This window comes from Mytilus californianus, unplaced genomic scaffold (genome assembly GCF_021869535.1).
Source record: "Mytilus californianus isolate M0D057914Y unplaced genomic scaffold, xbMytCali1.0.p SCAF_14, whole genome shotgun sequence".
Lineage (NCBI taxonomy): Eukaryota > Metazoa > Mollusca > Bivalvia > Mytilida > Mytilidae > Mytilus > Mytilus californianus.
The window spans coordinates 26,598,512-26,623,054 of record NW_026262626.1 but is presented as its reverse complement, the minus strand read 5'-3'; the positions used below and the strand labels follow the sequence as shown (position 1 = coordinate 26,623,054).

The window sequence follows — 24,543 nt, the reverse complement described above, 5'->3', positions numbered from 1 at the left end:
GTAACTTCAAACTCTGTTGTCACTTCGAATTCATTATATACCGTATAAAAAATGCAAAAATTATTTATTATTCCTACAAAGATTTGACAGATTCGTTGAGTCGTTTCGGAGGTTGGAAGAATAATTGTAAATATTAACAAAACTAACATGATTAATGACAACTACGGGTGGAAAGTAACGATAAAAGTCAATCGAGTAAACTTTAAAATATCATAATTTAATACCAGTGTAAATTATTGCTTAAATACTTGCTCTGGTTAATAGTGTATTTTGTTCATGTCATTAAAACACCTTATTGGAGTATTGGAATCACTTCACAGTTACAGAGATTGACAAGCTAACAAAAGGCTTATGAAAATACAAAAAAAAGGGAAAAGTCATAAATTTGAAATTGAATAAAGTAAACATTATCGCACCTGTTTAAATGGAAACAACTCAACACAACATAACCTTTCTGGTATATGGCTGACTTGTTTACTGTCAATTGAGCTATAAAAAAAGTAAAACAAAAAAACAGATATGTCAAAGGGAATCAAGTAGACTTACGAATAGTATGTGATACTTTATATCTGAAGTATGACAGAAAGTTATGTATAAAAAAGCAAGTACTTCCTGTTTCAACGGGTACCGTTTAATGTTAAAAATTTGTTTTGATCTTACATTATAATATTATTTTCTCTCTCATTTCATTGAATATACAGAAAACTTTTGATAACATTTTATAAATTAACTTATCATAGATACCAGGACAAAAATTGTACACGTCAGATGCGCGTTTCGTTCACACAAGACTCATCAGTGACGCTCGGAAAGCCTAATAAATACGAAGTTGAAGAGTATTGAGGAACCAAAATTTCGAAAGGTTTTGCCAAATACAGCCAAGTTAATCTATTCCTGGGTTAGAACATCCTTAGTATTTCGAAAAATTTGAACTGGAAAAACAGGGTCGTTGGATAGAAACCGAAATAGCCTTTTTCGCAGGTCACGGTCCCTTAACGTCCATATAACGTCGTACTCTCCCTAAATGAGTTAGCATTTAACATCCCAATTCCGACCAGACGTGCCTTTGTACTTATGCATCCCATACAACCAAACGGACGTATCATCAGCATGGGTTTCACTGCCAAAAGAGAGATGTTCATATAACGTATATTTTACCCCTTGGGGTTAACAATCAGTAAAAGTTAAATAGATTTCAGTTAACTGCTCACTATATACTTGGAAAATACAAGAAATATGAAAAATTATAGCAAATCAAATGAAATATCAAGAAATCAAGTATAGTATAAACAAGAGGTTTTTTGTTGTTTTTTTGTTGTTTTTTTACTTTGTTTACCGTTAATTTGTTTGCTTATCTATTATGTTTATTTTAATTGTGTGTTTTGGGGTTGCTTTTTTGTAGTGGTTTTATATTCTAATAATAAAAATTGTTGTGATACTTTGAACTGCACGTGCTTAATGTAAGGTAAAAAATCCCGGAAAAGTTACATTTTTTTTCTCAAAATTAAATCATAAATACATCGAAATTGTGGGAGAGAAAAAGTATAACCGAATGTTCTTGACCTTTCCAGGTGTTAATACTTATGTATGTTTTAATATTAATCTTGAATAGTTGACACGGAAGAGAAATTTCAATATTACATAACTGAAACAATATATTATCTCTTGCTTAAAATTATAAAAGTCACCATATTTCTTAGGTTTCAATTAAAACGTCGCAGCGTTCAAGCTCCCTGACTTTTTAAAATCATATTTATGCCACCGGCCTCTTATTGAATAACTTTCGAGTGCTCTCGGTGTTTATAACCCCTTCAATGAATTGGTCTCAAGTAGCTACTTCACGCTTCAAAATAAAATTATAACAAAATCAATTCACAAATGTTTATTAAAATAAAAATAAACATAATATTTCCTTTCGATAAGAAAAGAAAAATACGGCTTCTCTTAAGATTAAATTGCAGAAAGACGGGATTTTGATATGACATCCTATAGTCCAATTGAATTTGATCTTTTCATATCCATTTATCGCTATGTAAATCCAAGACTTAAACTGAACAATTTTATCTTAACAATATTGCATTAAGATAAACACATTTTCAACACCTGTTTGCTTTCACTTTTAGAATTTACTACGATGAACTTCATTGAGTTGAAACCTTGTTTTCAGGTTCTTTCTTTTAATAAGTTAAAGAATTGTGAATACGAGATTATTTAGGGTTATACGATCGCGTTGTTGATGTATACAATGGTATAAAAATAATCTTGCCAATTCAATGTAGGTGCACTGGATCGAAGCAGCCGAAAAAAATGTCTACATCCTTTTAATTTTACACAACATATCAAATAATTGAAATCTGCATAAATTCCAAATCGTATTCTTAGATTAAACCTACGCTTCAATGTCTCCTATTATAAAACTTGTGCTCAGGATTTCTTACATTTATCTACATAGATATCAGAAGAAGTGGTATGAGTGCCAATGAGACAACTCTCCATCCAAGTCACAATTTGTAAAAGTAAACCATAAGTCTTTTTTAAAATTTCGATTCGTATTAATCTGTAAGAAATCAACTTATATCTGTAGGACGAGAGATCAGTGACAATATGTATATACCGCCCAGATACGGTTCCGTGGTTCTGAAAAAAGGGACCAATCTAGTCAAAGTAAGGAGTTGAACAAAAAGTCTATACATTAACCGTATATGTAGCCCCATAACAGCGGTCATGCCCTTGTCCCCCCCCCCCCCCCCCCCCCTTAATCCGTCTACGTCACATCTGTGGTTTTAAATGATTGAGGAAACTGAAGATACTAACTAACCTTTGACGATTGACATTTCTATTTCACACCTACAGCGCCCGAAACGGGGCTCAAAACTTTTTCACATTGGGGAATCCATTGGAAATTTGGCATTATTTGAATAGTTATTACTTAACAGAAATTGCCTGATCGAGGATGGCTTTGATAGATGAGTGCTTTCGGGGATAAGCTGTATGTCACTATACTCATGTGTGATACATCATATTAATATGTTCGGGAATTTTATCATAACCCAATGTTAGTTGATTAAGAAATCTTTTTTTTTTTAGCTATTTCACAATCAGAATTCTCCCTAATAATGAATGCCTAGTTTGGTTATATCAAAGGAGTAATAGGTTTACTTCATCTACCTAAATCAATAAATTCCGTTTGAAATCGGAGTTTTAAAAGAGAGGAAAGTGGTAATTCGACGATATTACTAAAAAAAAAAAACATAAAATGATTGATTGGTTGTCGTCCATTGGCAAATATTTCATGCATATTCAGGACGAGAACAAATTAACAATAAATACAATAGGTAGGTTCTGTGATAGAGGCGTCCGGAATTAAGGTCGGAGAAATTTAGACTGCCACGGGAAATAAGGGTATATTGGATAGGGACAGAAATTTAGCCTTGCAACAGGTCACCTGCGGACCCCTCAAAGAGTTGTTGCAAGGGTTTTTAACGTGCAAAGAGCGTGGCACTCTCTTTACACGTGGCATCGGATTTAACGTCCCCATTCTGACCGGACGTGGCTGCAAATTTATACATCCCGCACAGCCAAACGGACGCCCCACTTTGGCGTGGGATTTACTGCTGCTCGGAGGAAGACCAATGGTGACCATACTTCTATTCCCCAGTCACCCTTGGGGTTAAAAAAAAAAGACAAGAACAAATCATTAAGTAAACAACGGAGGTGTGGGGGGGGGGGGGGGGGTAAAAAAAATCAAAAAGATAAATAAAAACATTGAATGTATATCAAGAATATCCTCCATGATGTTGTCCATCTTTCTCATTCAAGATTAATGAATATATCAAATCGGTATTGCAATGCAAATGAACCAACACAGATTCTAAATTGGTAAATCGGTAACGGCAAATAAAAAATGGGCATATATATATGGGCAATTCATTTCAGGTAGGCGGTAATGGTAGCCTTTTCCTCAATTCCTCTGCCCATATCGTAAACTTTGATATGTATGATGACTCGTTCCGAAGCGGATTGTGATTAAATTTTCGGGGTACGAAGTGAGATTCATATTTCCGTAATTTAGCACACACCGCCTTTTGTGATGCGGCTTCTTGAGGTAACAAATCACCTTTTCCCCCAATAAGTTCTTTGCATACATTTGATAACTCCATATGTTTTACATCTTTATTCTATGGTCTTCTGCTTTCCAAATCAGAACAAATGGTTAAGCTCAGTCATTTATTGAAATTTGAAACATGTCCAATATCACTACACAGAGATTTTTTGTTAACGAACTACTTTTTAGTAACTCACTTTGAAGCGCATTAGGGATATTGACCCATGTAAAAGACACGTGGTATGTGCGTCAAAACACTCATCGTAGATACCAGGATTAAATATGTGTACGCCAGACGCGCGTTTCGTCTTCAAAGGATTCATCAGTGACGCTCGAATCAAAAAAAAAATACGAAGTTCAAGAGCGTTGAGAACCCAAAATTCCGAAAACAAGGAAGGTTGTCTATTCCTGGGCTGACAACTCCTTAGTTTTTCGATAAATTCAAAGTTCTGTAAACAGTTAATATGACAACAATCAAAAGACACAAAAGTCATCTAGGTCATTGTTTCATTTTAGGATTTGGTCTCATCTACAAATTCCTTGTACTTTCAATGTATTGATAATGCTGTAAAATTTTACGGTAGTCCGTCTGATATGTTCTCGTGGTGCATGCAATGGAGGGCAATATGGCCGTTTATCTTGTCTGCAATATGAAATTTTAATAGATATTCTATTGTACAGTTCATGCAAATGCACCACCTTATTTTTTCTTCCCCTCAATTCAGCTAGAGAGGGAAGAAAACTTTGATATTTTCCCTGTGAAGCGTGACTAAATTTTGTGTTACAAATGAAGATAAAGTTAAATGGTTGTTCAGAATCGAGATAAGAAATATCAATACGATTTATATAATTTTGTAAGACAATGTTACAACTCTTATCAGAAGATTAACTTTCTTATTACAACATTGTATGTACTTCATATCTATGTGTAATTGTAACTTTTGGTGCTAGCTTTCATAAGTTTAACATTATAGATGTTCAATCAAATGATAAATGAAAACGCAATTTTGTTGACACAACATTTAAATATAATGGTTTCTATCATTTTTCTGTTGTATTTTTTCGTTCTATTCGATAAGATTGGGTGTGTCTGTCCAATGCAACTTTTTATATTGTTCATCGATAGTTGATAGAATATGAAACCATTCTGAAAGTGATTTAAATCATTTGTGATAGATATTTGTTTTAACGCATATTTTTCGATTTCACAACAGGCTGTTAATGCATACATAACCAGAGATGTTACCATTGCATGTTTTGCAAATAAGCTGCAATTAAAACAAGCTTAGTTCATTTGTCTGATCAAGACTAACAGCATTATCGGAGGTGGTGGTTGTTCCTTTATGCTGTTGTTCATTTAGGCATACAGAACTACATTAAGTGGAGGAATACTCCTACAAAATCCCCGCAAAAGGGTTATGATGATCTAAACTGCATGTTTTAAGTTATGAGGTAGCTATATATCGGCGGATTCGTTAATAGTTACGATGAATGTGTCTGTGTCACAACTCACGAAAGATATATTTTTGAGATCTTACATCTTAAGACACCTGACTAGTTTGAACTGTAAATAACACGCTGATGTCCTATGTTCTTTTGTGATATTGTTGACTAATTCTAGATTTACAGGACGGGGGATGAGTGCGTAACAGATGACGCCTACCTTGTCAATGCACCCTGTCTAGGTCCGTTTGTATTCTCTCTGATTTCCTCGACTTAAGAACATGATAAACTATCTTCGCCTCTTATTACACTTACACGGGGTGTGTCTACGCCTCTTATTACACTCACACGGGGTGTGTCTTCGATCTGTCATTTTTGAAGATCGTATTGTTGACCTCTGTAGACTAGTCTGTATTGTCTTTTGTGGTCTTGTTTTGAGTACAATTTGTTTTCCATTATGAAATTTGAACCTTCAAAATCAATCTGTAAGTTTTAAAGTAACTTCTTGCTAACGATTCCTGGGTACCAGATATTGAGACAAAACCAGCTGAACTTGCATTATGGAAAGCATCTCTAGTTAAGAGTAGGGCGGTTGTTTTCCGTTTTTCGTTTTCTGTCAGGATTTTGTCGGTCTCTCTCCTAGTAATGAGTTTTGATTCTCTTTTTAGTTTCTCTTTTTAGAACCAGATTTGTAGAAAATATCATTTAGCACTGCTACAGAAAAAAGATAAATATTATAAATCAATCATAACTTGAGTACAAGTAACCAAGACATGAAAGAAATCGATCATCGTTCTTGTTATACATGAAAGGCATGAATAGGATTTACCGAAAACATTGAACAGTGTATCAGACCATATCTACTATAAACAGGTTACTTCCCGGACAGTAATGTCACATCTACCATCAACAAGTGTCTCCCGGACAGTTATACCACATCTACAATCAACAAGTGTCTCTCCAGACAGTAATACCACATTTACTATCAACAAGTATCTCCCAGGACAGTAATGTCACATCTACCATCAACAAGTGTCTCCCCGGACAGTTATACCACATCTACAATCAACAAGTGTCTCTCCAGACAGTAATACCATATTTACTATCAACAAGTATCTCCTCGGACAGTAATGTCACATCTACCATCAACAAGTGTCTCCCCGGACAGTTATACCACATCTACAATCAACAAGTGTCTCTCCAGACAGTAATACCACATTGACTATCAACAAGTGTCTTCCCTGACAGTAATACCACACCTACCATCAACAAGTGATTCTCCGGATAGTATTATACCACTTATAAGTCTGCCCAGAGAGTAATACCATACAACTATCAACAAATGTCTCCCCGGACAGTAAAACAAGACCTACCATCAACAAGTGTCACCCCGGACGGTAATACCAGACCTACCATCAACAAGTGTCTCCCCGGACAGTAATATAAGACCTACCATCAACAAATGTCACCCAGACAGTAATACCAGACCTATACCATCAACAAGTGTCTCACCGGACAGTAATACCAGACATAATATCAACAAGTGACTCCGCGGAACGTATAATACCGCACCTGCACCAGCAACTAGTGACTCCTCCAAGAAAAAATAGACGTGTATTCACAAAAGGTCAACAGCAAACAACACATGATCCAGATATTATGACTAGGAACAGAAACAAAGTGTGGTTGCGCAGTGTTTATCATAGACTTATTGCAAATGTATTGCTGTTAAGCTCAAAGATATGCATACGTTTCACTAACTGGTTTCCTTTGAAAATCTCTATGATCCTCCAAAAAAAATTATCAATAAATTTTTATTATTTTATATATAAAGTATACAACATATTAAGTTTGTTTTTTACAAGGCTTTAAATCGAATAACTGTTTCTTGCTTAGCGTCCGACGGTATTGTTTAATGCATATATATTTATTAAATTATGCAGAGAAACTGGAAAGTATATGTTGTTTGAAATAATAGTCTTTGTTAATTTTACACTTAACTTGATATATTACATGTGTACGACTTGCACTGTGACTATAGCAAAATCGACGAACAATGAATCAAATTTTTAAGTAAACAATATATATTGTTATTAATAGCTGACAGACTAATGTCTTAAGCCGGCTTGTGATACTAATGATATCTCTTGAGAATATTTCAAATGATAATGCATGTTTTACCGAAAGGAAAGGAAAGGAGTGTGTGTGTGTGTGTGTGTATGAGGGTGTGTGTGTGTGTGTGAAACTCCGGGCCAGGTAATTGTTTTTACCAGTACCGAAAGCTAGGTAAAAAAAGTTTATTATTGAAATGCAAAAAAGATGAACAGAAAAGAAAGAAAATACATAGACCAAACACCTTAAAAGTTTAATAGTTTCCACAAAATAGTCGTTTCAATCATCACACCGATGCAAAGAAAACACATGGAGAGAAAATATAACCAATTTTCTCCACACAAAAAACCAAGCAAATTGAGAATATAAAAAATATACGAAGATCTTGCAAATGCGCAAAAGATATGAATAACCTATCTTAAACTCCTTGTGGACGTTTTCCTGGTATTGAACTTAAGACTAACTCTTTTTACATATTGTTTTCTTCATCCAGTATCCATGTTTGAAAAACCCCAATCAATCAAAAACCAATATATAAAAATGTCGGTTCGTTTAACAAAGAAACTGTCCGAAGTGACGTCTCCGGAATTGAAGGACATGTGTGTTCTTGGTCAAAGATTTAATTTTCGCCTCATGATAAGAATAATTGAATTATTTTCATGGCCAATAAATATAATCCCTTAAGTAAACCTGCATAAGTAATCAGGTCTTAATGTCCTTATCAATTCAATTTTCACATTTTATACAGAAAACCTTTGAAGTCTACGTATCAAAGGTAATTGCACTTTTTTCCACTTTGTACCGTTACAAAAATGAGAATGTTTATTTAATTGGATGTATATGATGTTCATGTTATTTTTAATACATTGTTAAAAAATGTGGTATTTATTTAAATTCAGTTTAATACCACACCCTATAGTTTAGTCGTGGTTTGTAAATTATTTTTTTTACCTGCTAATAAATAGTGTGGTGGATAATAAGTATGTATCCCATATAATGATTTTTATGAATCTACAGAAGTGTATAAACCCACTGACCATATGCATATAATTTCGAACAAACTCTTATTTATTAAATGAGAGAATTATAAATTTGTTTTCGTTTATTCTTAATTTCGAACAAGAAAAAACAAGAAAAAATGACAAAATTAATTAATAATGAAACAAATACTATATATATGTTTTTTTTCAAAATTATCAAAACAATTATAATGAAATTTATAACCATAATAATAATAATAATGATGATAAAATAATAATATCACAATTACCCATGTAGAACTTTGATACAATATCTTATAAATCTTTGAATGCATTATTGATAATTTATGCAAATATCATAACTGAATAATAAATAGCATTTATTTAAATTAAAAGCAAACCTGTATATTAATACATAATGTCTGTTTTTCTGATAAATTCTTTTTATTGTTTTGCACACTTTGTGGCGATTATAGAAGAATATATTCAAAACAACAGCCCGAAAAATCAGGGTCGAAAAAGGGCGAACGCATGTATTTCAATATAAGTCATTGTGATCATGATATTTTGAAAGGGAATTGAAGATTTTCTGAACTATGGAAACCGTTCCTTAAAAAAATACTATTATTCAAAATTTGAACTTACCATTTGCAATATGTTAAAAATGGCACTCATTGTTGTTCCAAAACAAGACAAAATGACAGTCTCGTTAACAATTATTTTTTTATTCTACAATGCGACATCTTGACAGATTTTAAAGCAGAAAAGCAAACACTTTGCGATTGAAAGGATGTCTAACCACAAATAACGTCTGGAAATATAGACTTCTAGTTTGAACAATTCCTAATCGAAATCTTTCTGTTTACAAATGTTAATTTCACTTCCAGATTTTGTTGACAAGACAACCAAAAAGTCTTGTTTCATTAAATTAATCTGTTATGTCATGGCTAAAAAATTATCTCTGTTACAAAACACTCTTGAAGGTAGAAAGATGTTTTTACGCATTTGTAAGGAACGGAAACCATCTGCTGAGAAATGATACATTGTTATTAGTAAATAATTGTTGTTAAATTTACTTTCAAATTGTCAAAAATGAATATTACAAGATACGAAATACCCTGAAGACCAGTAGTCTCACGCAGTGACAACATTGGGGTAATACTTCATTTGGAGTGCACTACTACCGGCAGTGGAACGAAATCAACAACCTTCCAATTGAAATGAACATGACTGAGCATTGTTACGGCCTAATGAAGCACACAACGACCTTCTATAGTTGATACAGTCCTTCAAAGTGTAAAGGCTCGCTACGTGTCCATATGAATTTGGTTTCTTGTTTGCTAATGAGGGATGAAATTTTACAAATCAACTGGATAAATTCTCGTATTTATTTAATAATTATTAAAGATTAATGGAGTCAGAGTTAACTTAATGATTTTCTAAATGATCATTATTCAGGTTCCCGCCATGATGCGTATTTCATGCCGTTAATGGTAAATTGCGGTTTTTTTGTCTGCTGCGAGAAAAATAATAATTTTTGTAAAAGCATGAATGTATTGCCATAATTGTCATATTTCAGAAGCAATGATTCTTAATAGCACTTGTAAAAATTAATGAATTTAAACTATTGTTCTTATTTTTTAAGAAAGGAGATAATATACATAGTTCGACAGGCAGATGAATCAACACAGTGTGACCACAGGGACTCGTGATACATAAGCCGGGAAAAGTTACTTGCAATTTTAAAGATGAAATATTTTAAGGATAACCGTTCCTTTATTCTACCGACAATAGATATATCTATATAGATTAACAGTTCAACAGCCTACGAAAATTTCCAAATAAAACAAATCTCACAAAGATTTGTCTATATAAAATCTAGACAAATTAAGAGTGAAAAAAAATAATATTTGTAATTTTGTATGATCATGCATTTATGTCTTCCCAAAACGTACAAGTTGTCAAGCATTACTTCTCTCTTTCATTTTGGTCAAAACGTTAATTTAAAATTTAGAATATTAATTTGTGAAAATCACTGATAGGTGTACATATTGTATGGTAAAGTCATCTTGACCGTAGATTAATGTCGGTTAAAAACAAAAGAGTTATTTTTTGTTATTGCAACTTTAAAGGATAGTTGTGACTCAATTTCTGAATAAGCTAAGTCTTCTAAGTTTTTCATTACATATCAAATAAAAATGTACGATAGCCTATGTAAAAGAAAATAAACAAAAAGGAAAATAAAATAATATTTTAATCAGTTTAAAAATATCCATATGAAAATTGAAGCGTAAATACCTTTAAAGAATTAAAGACGACCCTATGTCAATGTTAAACTCCTATCGTCCAATGAAAACACAGATAACAACGATATCGTATAATTTGATTGATGGGTGTTCGGTTAGTTAGATCCATTTCATTTGTCGTAAACTTTCTTAAGCCAATTAGTAGGTGTGACCGATCCCACTGTTTTAAAATTATGACCAATTTGTAAAAACTGTTGTTAAAATTAGTATCCATTTCGATAAAATTTGGCTCACATAAATATCAAACTTTGCTCGTAAATCCGTGATTTAAAACAAAACGAACTTAATGAACGACGCACCTTTTCACAGTTGCCATAGAATATTAAAATCCTAAAACCACTAAATTCAGTTTTATTTGGGACGTTAAGACACAGTTCCTAAGATCCGGAATAGTCTGTAATTCCTCATTCTCTGTTGTAATTTCGAATGTGACGACGAGAGAAAGTTGAAACATTTAAATACAAGCGGCGCGTGCTTAATCAAGGAAACTTTGAATTCGACTTTTTGACACGAATTTGCTAAGAGCTGTAAAGAGGGTTTTTGGTGGAATAAAGCACGTCAAGACTAGAGTGTATATATCAATCTTACTGAAATTTGATATCAGGAAGAAAACGTGCTAAAGACAGAGAAATTTCAAACTTTCTATTCTAACTTATCCAGTTGTTTTATTCATAAGGGAGCTTTATCAGTGCTACACCAATACTTAGACAAGTCGAGGTACAACCGTGAAGCCGGATAAGTCACGATTCAGCCGACAAGAAAACAATGCTGTTTAGAGGTAAGAGATTTCCTTAATTGATAGTGGAAAATAGATTTGTGCTTATTAATGAGCTAACATGCTGTCAAATGTCTTTAATTAATATTCATTTTATCAGCTTTATACAATAGATTATTTGAATTTACTTTGATAAATTTGATCGTAATTTCCGTATATGAAAAGAGAATTCGTACTGTCGTGTTATTGTAAATCTTTTTGTTGTAAGTAATAAAATTCTTTTAATAAATTTTACACAAGTATTTTGATAATGGGTGTATCAGAAGGGTATTTTATTGTTTAAGTATTTTTTAGGAAACTTATATGAGCTAGTTTGTTTAAAAGAATCATTAGGGAGGGTCTGGTCTCATCTAGACTGGCTGTTGAAGAAACATTTTTGTTCTGCAAAATAAAATTTAACAAAGTTAGTACAAATACCTGTAAATTTCAGACTTAAATAAATTTACGCATTCTTATATCACCAACACAATTTTTCAAATAAAAATTTTGACAAACTTTAAACATTATAAAAACCAAATTTAGCTTCGTATATTTCATTAAGTTTTCAAACACCTGTGCTATCGCTCAACACAGGTGTGAATTTTGACAACATCAAAATATACCGATGTAAAATTTCAATCAGTTTTAATTTTAATCGGACGGAAATCTGATGCGGCAGTTTGATATCTTGGGGTTCACTTTGTAAAAACTTATATTTTCAATACATTTTTGTCAAAAGTTTAAAATAACATGAATTCTATACATGAATATCATCTTTTTAAACTTTCAACTTTTAAATTCTTACCGACGAAAGAGAACTAGAATCTAAATTTAACACTAAAAGCCACAAACTCTTATTTCAAGAAAATTTAAATAGATTACAAAATGCTGGTTTCATTTTTTCATATTTGCATGAAGCATGAAAGAAAACTAAACCGTAAAAGGGAATTGCACAAATTTATCTTAGTGTATCTGTTTTCTGGAGCTTTGTTTATTTCTATACTAGTATATTTACAAAAATCTACAAATTTCTACAATCATCTTGTCTTTTATCAAAAGAAATATAAAAAATGTATTATATTGAAATAAAGGCTAAACAGAAATTTGGTATGAATAAGTTAGTTTACACAGCAGAGGTGCTGTAAAACTTGTTTTATATACAAGGTACATGTATTATCTACACTTCAGAATCATACACCAAGCTATACTGTGTTGCCTAGTTTCCCTCAAAGACTTCACTGAAAATTCCTTATACATGTGTATTATTTCATTGTTTTATTTTTACTTCGATTAAAAAAAGCCTACTTCAGTCATACTGAACATAAAAATATATATTTTGATAATGTGTAGAAAATTTATTATTTCTTATTGGTATTGTGCTTAGAAATGTATTTATTATTCTTTTTTTTTTTAATTTATTACAATTCATATACTTTTTTATTTTTTGTTAATTTGTGTATTTGTAATATCTATTCATAAAATTAACACTTTTACTCACTAAATTACTTTTATAACGATATTGGTTAATTAAGTAAAAGATTCTGACTTTGCTTAGTTCATTTCTGTGGATTTATCTCCACCATAACACTTAAGGGCGAGCAGTTTGGAAAAGAACAAATGCATAAATAAAGAGGACAATTCAAACAAAGGGAACGTTAAAAACTCCAAGATTCTACTAACTAAAAGGGACCAAAGCGTGCATTTATGCAGAAAATATTGTCAGCTGTTCTAGTCAAAAGTTTTATCCTTATATATATTTTATATATTTCCATAATATCTCGTCACTTCCATACCATGCAATGCTGTTTTATTATTTATGTTTTTGGCTTCCCAAAACTTTGATCTCGTGCTCAACTGTAACGGCATCATACGTATTTATATAGATATCGTTTTATTATTGAGTGTGAATCTACTGACGTGAAACAAAATGTCGAGATTTTCAGTTTGAAAGATTTATAAAAAATGTTTCAATTTTCGTGGGAAATATTGTTTCAAAAATTATTTTAAGCTATAAAAATACATTAAATTTTCAAAAGAAACACACAAAGAGGTCGAACATATTGCCATGATTTAATTTATAAGAACATTTATTAATTTTCCGGAAAAATTACATTTCATAATTGATTAACTGTATCAATATCATATTTTAGAATTATTTTTTTTTAATCATCTTTACTTAACCATGATAAACGTAAAATAAATCCATTTATTTTTCTTTGTAAAAAATATACCCGTATAAAATGGTACACAGTTTTGAATTACCCTTTTTTAATACAAATATAATTTTTTTATGATCCAATTTTTGGCGCGACAGAACGTGGATCAACCATGAAACCTTGATACATTTGAAAAAGCGATTATTTTTTATGAAAGATGATGTAATACCCATTCCTAATCATGTTAGTTTTAAGTTCATTCAACTAAGAATTAAATAAAACCATAATAATAATGACCAGAGGGGTTTCTTAATACTTAAAAATTAAAATTTTACATCAAATTGAAACTTTTAGAACCCAGTGAGTTTTCTTTAATCTTCTTTAGTCACAATAGACGTCAATAGCTTAAACAAATTGAAATTATGCAGTTTTATGAAGACAGGATTCGCAGTTATGCTTTCATTTTTTCAGTGATGAAATTAGATAATAAAATATGCTCGTATATAACAAGTTTATTTGTATAAATTATTTATAATATTCTAACCTTAAAATTATATTTTTGACCTATTATTTTAATTTATTCTATGATATTTCTGATGACATATTGAAAATAACAGCAATATAGTTCATCATCCAATAAACGGACAACAAAGGATGTTAATTAATTAGTGAAATGACGCGTGTCAGATTCCCAATACACCAATTCAAATGTATTTATGGCATTACACAGCTTCATAACACTCTATTCATCAGATTAAAATTATTCGTCTAGCTGATTTTAAAATTCAGGACTGGGGAGAAAATAAATTTATATAATGATAATAATGATTAGAATATAGGTTTCTAAATAAATAATATTGAAAAAAAATAATATTTAAGTATTGGTATATAAAATAGTTTTCCAATATTTGTTTTACTAGATCAGAGCTATGTACAATACATTTTCTTTTTTAGATCAAACACACATTTTGCCTTCTTTTCTTTAAGTCATGTACATCTTCGCTTTCGGAAAGGTTTTGGAAAGTCAATTTAATATAATTTATTTTTCAAATTCATAGATTTTGACAAGCTTTAAGATTTGAACCCGATGCATTTTATATTTTTTACATACAATTCGACCACCAGGAGTAGTCATCTCATTTCATTTTATGTGTGATACCGAACTTAATCCGTTTAAAATGACCACTTGAAATCGGCTTGAGTGAGCTATTATAACACTTCAAATTGATCTTCCGGACACAAGACCACTCTAGACTGGCCATCATCATTATTGGAAAACTAGCCGGTATTGTTCCGGACAGTTATATAACACCCGACTCAATAACGGGTAGATATTGTTTATCCGGTTGACAATAAGTTAATCTTTTTATAGCGTGAAATTCTAAACTTTTGATATTTTCTAGATAATTTAGCTTAGGCTACTTCAAAGGAACGATGAATAAAGGTGAGAATGATGTCTTAATAAAGATTGTGTTTACTTATCCGTTATCGTTAACATAAACAAATATTCAATAAAAGCTCATCGGCAGCGAAACTGAAATCAAATTCTAAAATTTAAACTACACAAGAAAATAATTTAATTACCGAAAGAATATTGTCCAGTTATACAGGTGTCAATCAGTGTCCTTCAAACTGAAGTCTTAAAGTAATACACTTAAGTTCAACAGATCTTGAATTGCAATGAATGTTTAGTTAGTTTTTGAAAATAAATTGAAACATACTCGTGTAAATTTTAAACAATTATATTTAAATGCATTTATTTAATACATACATGTTTATTTGTTATTTTTTTTTAGAAAAATCTTTTAAAATATATATCTGATTAAAAATTTCAAGTATGTCGGCACTTGTCAATTTCTAATAAAATTGGTGAGAAAATTTAGATCAGTTATGAATTTTTCACAATAGATCATATGTATCAAATGAATAAAACTGTCAAACTGGGACAAACCTGCCTACCTAATTTATAAATACAGGATTTCATTTCAATTGACAAATGCGTACATCTCTTAGACGTAGCTTTCCAATTCATTTCAATTCATCGAGTGTCAGTTTTACGGCAGAATAAAATACGCTAATTTTCGCTCGATTTGTTACATTGGATGTGCACTCCAGGCCACGAATACATTATGAACAGGACAGAAAATTTGAATTAATGAAACAACTTTATCTAAATTTCACGCAGTCGGTTCTCAGGTAAATACATAGAGCCAAGGATGACATCGGTGAATGGCTTAGGTGCACATTCAAAAACATATGATTAAAATTTAATAATTAAAACTATTTTTAAATAGCATGCCAAAAAGAGAAAATTAGATAATATTTTATTTAATAGTAATCAGTTCAAAAGTACATAGAAGGCTTGTTGAAATCTTAGAAGATGATTGGTCTTATTTGAAATAGTTGATGTGAATTGTTTTGTTTTTTTTATTTTACTTTAAAAAAAAAAAGACTCTGAAGAAACAAGTCTAATGACTGCGTAAGGGTTTGAATTTCGTATGAATCTGCATAGTTAATGTCCAATAGAACTATCTTTTAATTTTAACCAAAATATGACCTTCAGCATTGTTCTATATTACGCTGCTGATCTGCTGATTTGAATTTATACTTCAATTGTTTTAAGTTTATACTGAATTAAACATTTTTTAATACAATTTTCCTTCTGATTCATAAGGATAAGTCATTGCGTTTTTGCTGCACCCTGTTAGATAAAATGGGTCAACACAAGAAACCACTAATTCTAATTATAACTATAAATCTCCAAGGGCGGATCAAGGATTTTGGATTTTTAATAAGGGGGAGGGGGCGTAATTTTAAGAAAACGTAATAGATACTGAACGATTAAAGCTAATTAACTTTATTACCCGTGATAAACACGAGTTTTTTTTAGATGTTTTGCGATCAAAACAAGGGGTCTACGCCCTCTACGCACTATCCTGGATCCAGGACTCTGATTTATATATCCGCCGTGATACCATTTCCGATTTCACCATGTTCTTTGGTTTTTGTCTCATTAATAGATACCCTATTTATATCTTTTATCCTTTAGTGGATCTTAAACGTTGTACTAATTTATTCTATCAATAAAACAAATTGTGAAATTGAGCTGAAATCTAGTAAACCACAACAAAACGAAACACGACTGAGTCAGTTTACTTCCGTTTTCTTTGGGACGAAACAGATTTAAATTTCTTACGCCTTTTGAGGACATTTTTAACGTGGAAATATTTATAAGATTTACATGTAAAAGGCAAACTATTTGTCAAGACTTCTAACGCTTATACCATTAAATGTTCGAAATTTAAAAAACGAGATGTTTACAAAAGAGAAGTGCTTTCATTTAAGCAAATATCAGTAGAAATATTTTGAAATTGACATGAAAGTGTTTATTACATGTACGTTTCACCTTTCCACGATTACAAGACAAAGATATAGATAACTAAACTGATAAATATGTTGGAATTATAATGTGTATTTCAGTGGAGTTATGAAAGACAAATCCAAGACGGCGGCAAGATCAAGAAGAGAAAAAGAAAATGCAGAGTTCTATGAACTTGCAAAATTACTACCTCTCCCATCGGCTATTACGAGCCAGTTGGACAAAGCCTCCATAATAAGGCTATGTACCAGTTACCTGAAGATGAGGAGCGTTTTCCCAGATGGTAAGTAAACATTTTACATATTTATTATTCAATTAATCATCTATACATTGGATTTTACTTAATACGTCCAGTGATAAACATTACAATACATTAAAGACAACGGTCAATTGAACATGATTTAAAATAATAAAAAAGACCGATAACGGTCGGGAATAGAATTAAGGTACTTCAAAATATTTTTGAATAATATAAGACCCTGTTGTGTATAGGGGTTCCTGGCAAGGAGATTGTGGATGGATTATAATTCCTTATATATTCCCTTTTCAGATACAGCGTTTATTCAAAATGTAATGTTCCTCTTCAATACACTAAAACTGAATTATACTGTTATTTCCATGGCAACCGTTATTAATTTTTATTACGATTTCTTATATCCCAATGCCAGGTTGTTAATTGTGGCAGATAAACACATTTTATCCAAGAGCACTATATATTTTTAAAAAAGAGGCATACATATAATTGATAACCGTAAGAAATTCAGACCAAAAACATCACAAAAAAATTTCTTATTAAGATAAATGTTTTCGAATGTATACGGAAAGAAATTCAAATGAGATCGAAATGTGAAGTATCGGCTTAGCATATTTTAATTCTGTTTACAACCGAAGACGTTTGCAATATTAAGATATTTTAAAGGTGACAAGACAACTTAACCGGTGTTTATTTTTTTTTTAGATATGTTCAAAATTTTAAGAATTAAAACTGTATTCTGAACGTCTAAACAACTCATATATATATATATTTGATGTCATAACGACCTCGACTTTCAATCCCAACACAATTCTGTATATAGCTCGTTCGAACCATATCCTAGCAAGATAAAACATGAAAATAAAACTTTGATTCCATTTATTTACAAGTCATCAAGTAAATGTCAAAGTACTCTGGTCTCTTGTTCTTTTTAGAATTTGTTTTTGAATCAACATTAACAAATTCTGCTTTAATGAGGACATATAAGCTTTACCAGTTTCAATCCCCTTTATGATATTCAAATAATTTTGAAATAGATTCCCTATTAAATGCCATTCATCCTATGATTTTTGTAAAAGCTAATATTTACTAACAGAACGAGGCTTCGGAACTAAAAATACAGTAGTCAATTAGACGATGGGCAAAGAAATAAAGAGCAAATATTATCGACAAACATAGCGAACGTTGGAACGGAAACATAGCATTCAATTTCAGTTTTGTCAACAGACATTGAGAGTAAAATTCACACCTATGGAAAATCACTTTCAGATCAATGTTTATTACGATAAGATGATGAATTTCGTGGGTCACTGACAGATGGGACTAAAGGTCGTTGGTCCGAAGTCGGTCATAACCAGATAAAGGTCCACGACACATGTGTATATACCCACGCTTCTAATACTGACCCTCATATTTATACTAGTACATACTACACCAGTACCAGTACCTATTATTGGTAAAGAATCAATGCACTTCCCTACATAAGCGTTATAAAAAATGAAGACTTACAGAGTGCTGTTTGGTACTATACATAAATTACTTGTCCTGGTCAGATATTTTATAATATTGAACAAGTTGAGAAATCTTGTCACAATGACCAGACTGTTATACTGTATCCCGTTTTGCATGGTATGATATCCGCCCGTCCATAAACACGTTAGATTAGCTTGTCTTGAGTAATTTATTTAATCAGGATTTCTTTATTTTCAAATAATTAAAATTGTCAAATTTGTCTTGTTTATTAATAAGTTGCTGTCCTAACATACAAAACAAATGAAACTAGTAAGGGTGTAGTCAATTTCAATGTCGTATATCTAGCGAGACATTTGTTGACCCTGGAACTATGACGCGGAAATCTATTTCGTGACAGAATGCAAAAGACTTTGTTTATAATTCCAGCAGTTACGTCATTCCTGTCACAGTAAACAAGACTTACTGGAGAATGTTTGGAAATAAACAAACAAAACAACCATGTATACTTTCGAACGTTTCTTTCTTTCAGTCTTTTGATAAAGAGTTGTCTTTCTTGTGTGTATTTTATACACAGTAGACAATTTATGACTTGAAAAAGAAAAAGGGGGTAATAATTAAGTTGGATAATTTTGACTTTTTTAAAACTGGACAGACGTAAGTCTATGTATTTGCATCTCTGTTTTTTACTCTCAAAAATAAGAAGAAGAAAATCGTCATGAAATTATGAACTAAATAAAAGTAAGGATGTAAAAGTATTTTATTCTAGCTATCCCCTTTGATTCTCCAACCCACAAACAGTATTTTTCTTCGTTTTTACCAGGGAATAGGTTAGGGTTAATAGTAGATCAATCAACATTCGACGAATTTCAAAAACTTGACTATTTTGAAGAAAAAACAAATTAAATCTAAAATATTTTATCATCTCCAGACTATATGAAAGTTTCTATACATTTGATAGAACTTGTTTATGACCTTGGTGTAAACCACATATCATCAGGTTGTTTTGATGTGGTTATTGTAAACTTATGATCAATGTTGAAATTGTGGTAAACTTAGTTAATAGGAAACAAAAGGCAAAAACGTTTTTTTTTTTTCGTTTTCTGTCTTTCATTTTCTCCCACTGCGGTTAACAAATTTTAATTTCTTTGCATATTTTTTTCATGAGGATATCCCAGTAAAACATAACAGCACGGTGCTCACTATGACAACATAACAACAATGCGTAAAAAAATGAAATAAAACAAATGTTAAACTTAGATTAAAAAGCACAGTTTTATAATGAAGCGCTCATTCTAAAAATGTTCGCATGGTTAATGATTTTGCAAACCAAAAAAGTTCACATTGCCAAGGAATATACATTCCAATAAGTATACAAAAAGAACCGTTCAATTCTAAATTTTTTGGTACACATTTTTTATTAGAAATTATATAATCAAATATAATTAAAAATTAAAAAGGCAATACCAATTTGACATGTAAATCACAAATTATAATGTGTTTCGTTTCAGAATTAAAAAATAATATTTGAATTTCAAATAAAAAAAATAAGAACAATTCAATGATTATTTGTTGCAATTTTAACCTTCCAGCTTATAATAGTTCTTCATAATATGGTTACCTGTCAGACGTATATAACATTCTACAATAATTAATAAGTAAAAAAAACATTGTACAACAAATAAAAAGTAACAATATTACTAACATAAGTTTAACAGGAGCAGAAATTAATGTCAACAAATATAAGAAATTGCGAAACAAAGAAAAGCCAAATGAACATTGCAAATAATAGAATAAATATCGAGAAAAATCAAGAAACCAGAACAAACATTGAAATATTACGAGAACATTGAGTATAATATGACAATAACAAAACAATTTTATAATAGCTTAAAACAAGAATGTGTCCATAGTACACGGATGCCCCACTCGCACTATCATTTTCTATATTCAGTGGACCGTGAAATTGGGGTCAAAACTCTAATTTGGCATTAAAATTAGAAACGTTATATCATAGGAAACATGTGTACTATGTTTCAAGTTGATTGGACTTCAACTTCATCAAAAACTGCCTTGACCAAAAACTTTAACCTGAAGCGGGACAGACGGACGGACGAACGGATGGACGAACGAATGGACGAACGAACGAACGGACGCACAGACCGAAAAACATAATGCCCCTCTTCTATCGTAAAAAGAACAAACAGAGAAGAGAAGTTATTAGAACACTATTAAAAGTAAGGTTAGCAAACCACTATATGTAAAAGTAAAATTGATGATAAACCTTTTTTTTTTTCTTTTTTTTTTTTTGGTGCTGTCTCATTGAAGTGTACATCGCTTGTCCTTTTATCTATATATCCGAAGTTTACGGAGGACAAGCAAAAATCATACCCTGAAAAGGCGGGGTAACATTAAGAACTTAAATAGAATAAATAAAATTCTAACAGTGCAAGTGATTCAAAATGGCCGGCAGGCATAATGCATATTCCGCTCATACTTGGGAAAAAATAGTTTTGGATAAGGTTTAGATAGTGAACTTTTGTATCTTAAATGTATGTATTATTTGGGACGGTATTAAAAGATTTTTTTTAAGATTCATTTTATTTCATCTCACTGCAAATACAAATAACGAATGGATCAAAACCGCTCCTTGATGACTTTCAGTATAACTGCGTGTGCAATTTGTCAAGTAAAACTGCCTTGGTACTGGCATGGTTAAACTAAAACAATTTGTATGTTCATTTCCAGTTTATAAATAAACATATCATGTCTTTCTTAACTAAAACTAAGGCTATACAATATATCAAGACATTGCTGACCTCGGACGTTTTTTTTTTCCTGATTTGTTTATACTCTATTGTTAAAATGCTCTCCCGCATTTTATTTGCTTATTTTATTTTGTATTTGGTCTTTCCAAACTTTAAGTCTTGGGTGTTCATGATAAAGGTTGTTTCAGAAACAATAGTTGTATTCACAACAGTATAAAGGAACCATATGATTTATTTTGTTGGTCACAAAACAAAGTGAAATCTGCTAACGTCAAGACAAGTCGTTTGGCGCTAAATTTATAAAATTGTTAGATGCATAAAGAGCCTGTACTTTGACCTACATGTAATACTTTCTCATGTTTTGGGTTGTATGATGTTTCCGCTTCATCGGCGTGTATCTACAGTTGCGCAATGAACCACATAAAATACATCTTTAATAAATGTGCATACAAATCGTATTTAGTTCTGCATGGCCAACACAATAAATTAATATATGTAGATAATATTTGAAATCAGAAAAGTGGAAATTTTTTTCAATAAGGACAATCTCACAACTCGTCACCAACCACAGAGCTGTTACGTCCAAATCGTAGGAATACCTTCCCTATTACAAAAGGAGGACTCTATGGTTAGCACTAATTTTATCTCATTGACTGCTTACAAAGGGAGAAGACTCGTCTGATTGATTGAATTAGCACTGCAACAGATGGAATTCTTTTCCATTTATGATCATCTTTATATTTAACTTTTAAACTTTCATCATGAATTGTGTGAACCGAATGCACTTTTTGGTTTTCACATAATTTTTTTACCTGCATCTTCATCTTGGTTTTGAAAGTGATTTACTTTACAAATCCTTGTACGTTATTGTATTTTATCCAACCTGTTGATGATGCGTAGTGCTGAGTTCTAAAGTTTCATCGCCTTTGAAGACAATCTGCAGGAGCTTATAGCGTGTTGTTAATATTTATGCTGGTACAAGGATTTGTTCATTAAACGAGGCTTTCTCTTTTGTAATAGAACATAACCGAGACTTCTTGTTTTATAAAAAAAAAATTGCTGATGGCATGTCTTGGTTTATGTTCAAAGAAAATGGGTCACCCTACAGCTAATATTTGAATAAATAAACAAGGAATGTGATGTAATTCTCACTGGGACAAACACTTCATCCCACCCAGAAACGTGACATGAAACCCAACATCTAAACAATACAAAAAGAACCAATCATCTATCAGGGAGAACAGAAAAAAAAACGAATGAAAATGTATGCTTTTAACGCGTTTGATTCTGAAACTACGAATTTCTGTATGTGTCGTCTTTCTTTGAAGAAAAAAATCCAAACATGCCTTTATATCAATGTGTTGTCTATATACTACAAGTCCCGTCAGAACCCCTGCAGATTTATGTTTTATGAAGATGGAAATATGTATTTTTTGCCTTGCTTGAAATCTCTTTTGTGGATTACTTTATGTTTGCCTTGCTTGAATTCTCTTTTATAGATTGACTAATTCTTGCATTGCTTGAATTCTCTTTGATAGATTGACTAATTCTTGCATTGCTTGAATTCTCTTTCATAGATTGACTCATTCTTGCCTTGCTTTAAATCTCTTTTGTAGATTGACTTAATTTTGCATTGAATTGAAATCTATTTTTGTGGATTGACTAGTTTTTGCCTTGCTTGAAATCTCTTTTTGTGGATTGACTAATTATTGCCTTGCTTGAAATCTCTTTTTGTTGATTGACCAATTCTTGCCTTGCTTGAATTCTCATTTGTGGATTGACGAATTCTTGCCTTGCTTTAAATCTCTTTTGTGGATTGACTTAATCTTGCATTGACTTGAAATCTCTTTTTGTGGATTGACTAATTCTTGTCTTGCTAGAAATTTCTTTTGTGGATTAACTAATTCTTGTCCTGCTTGAAATATCTTTTGTGGATTGACTAATTCTTGCCTTGCTTGAAATCACTTTGTGGATTACTTTATGTTTGCCTTGCTTGAATTCTCTTTTATTGATTGACTAATTCTTGCCTTGCTTGAATTCTCTTTTATAGATTGACTAATTCTTTCCTTGCTTTAAATCTCTTTTGTGGATTGACTGATGTTTGCCTTACTTGAAATCTTTTTTGTGGATTGATTATTTCTTGCCTTGCTTTAAATCTTTTTTGTGGATTGACTAATTCTTGCCTTACTTTAAATCTTTTTTGTGGATTGACTAATTTTTGCCTTGCATCAAATCACTTTTGTGGATTGACTGATTTTTGCCTTACTTGAAATCTTTTTTGTGGATTGACTAATTCTTGCCCTGCTTTAAATCTTTTTTGTGGATTGACTGATTTTTGTTAGTTGATTTTAAACTAATTGTATAACTAGGTACCTGCAGTGCTTTTGTCTTCCTTAAATTGTGTAACCGTAACTTTCCAAATAGGATTTGGCTTCATCTTGTTTGTTTTCTATTTAAAGCATTGTACAGAAATCTCATTTACGGGTTTAATTCCGTCTTCGGTTCTTTTATCTAATCCCCATTAACGAGATCATTTGAATTTGCATTTTGTTTATGCTTTATCAATGCCATATAAGCATATTATTATTATTAATGAAGTCTAACTCTTTTTTTTATATACTACGATTGGACAGAAAACGGTAGAGACATTTCAACTTTTGGATAATCCAGATTTCATAAGTTGCATAGTCTAAGATCCATGTTTCACTGAAATTTTATGCTGAATTTTTTAAATGTTAGGTTTGATGTCACTTTTAAACAGAAAATGATGATAGCAGTTGGCATTTATCATGAGCCATAAAAAATAATAATTCCCGC

The 24,543-nt window shown here is 31.4% G+C and overlaps 1 protein-coding gene across 1 annotated transcript in view; it reads left to right on the top strand.

Moving 5' to 3' along the window:
* The first annotated feature begins 17,343 nt into the window (after nt 1-17,343).
* Nucleotides 17,344-24,543, top strand: part of LOC127724455 (single-minded homolog 2-like) — a 32,265-nt gene continuing 25,065 nt past the window's right edge. The window contains exon 1 of the mRNA XM_052231418.1: nt 17,344-17,518. Within this exon, the coding sequence (XP_052087378.1) occupies nt 17,344-17,518 (175 nt within the window). The remainder of the gene's footprint in view (nt 17,519-24,543) is intronic.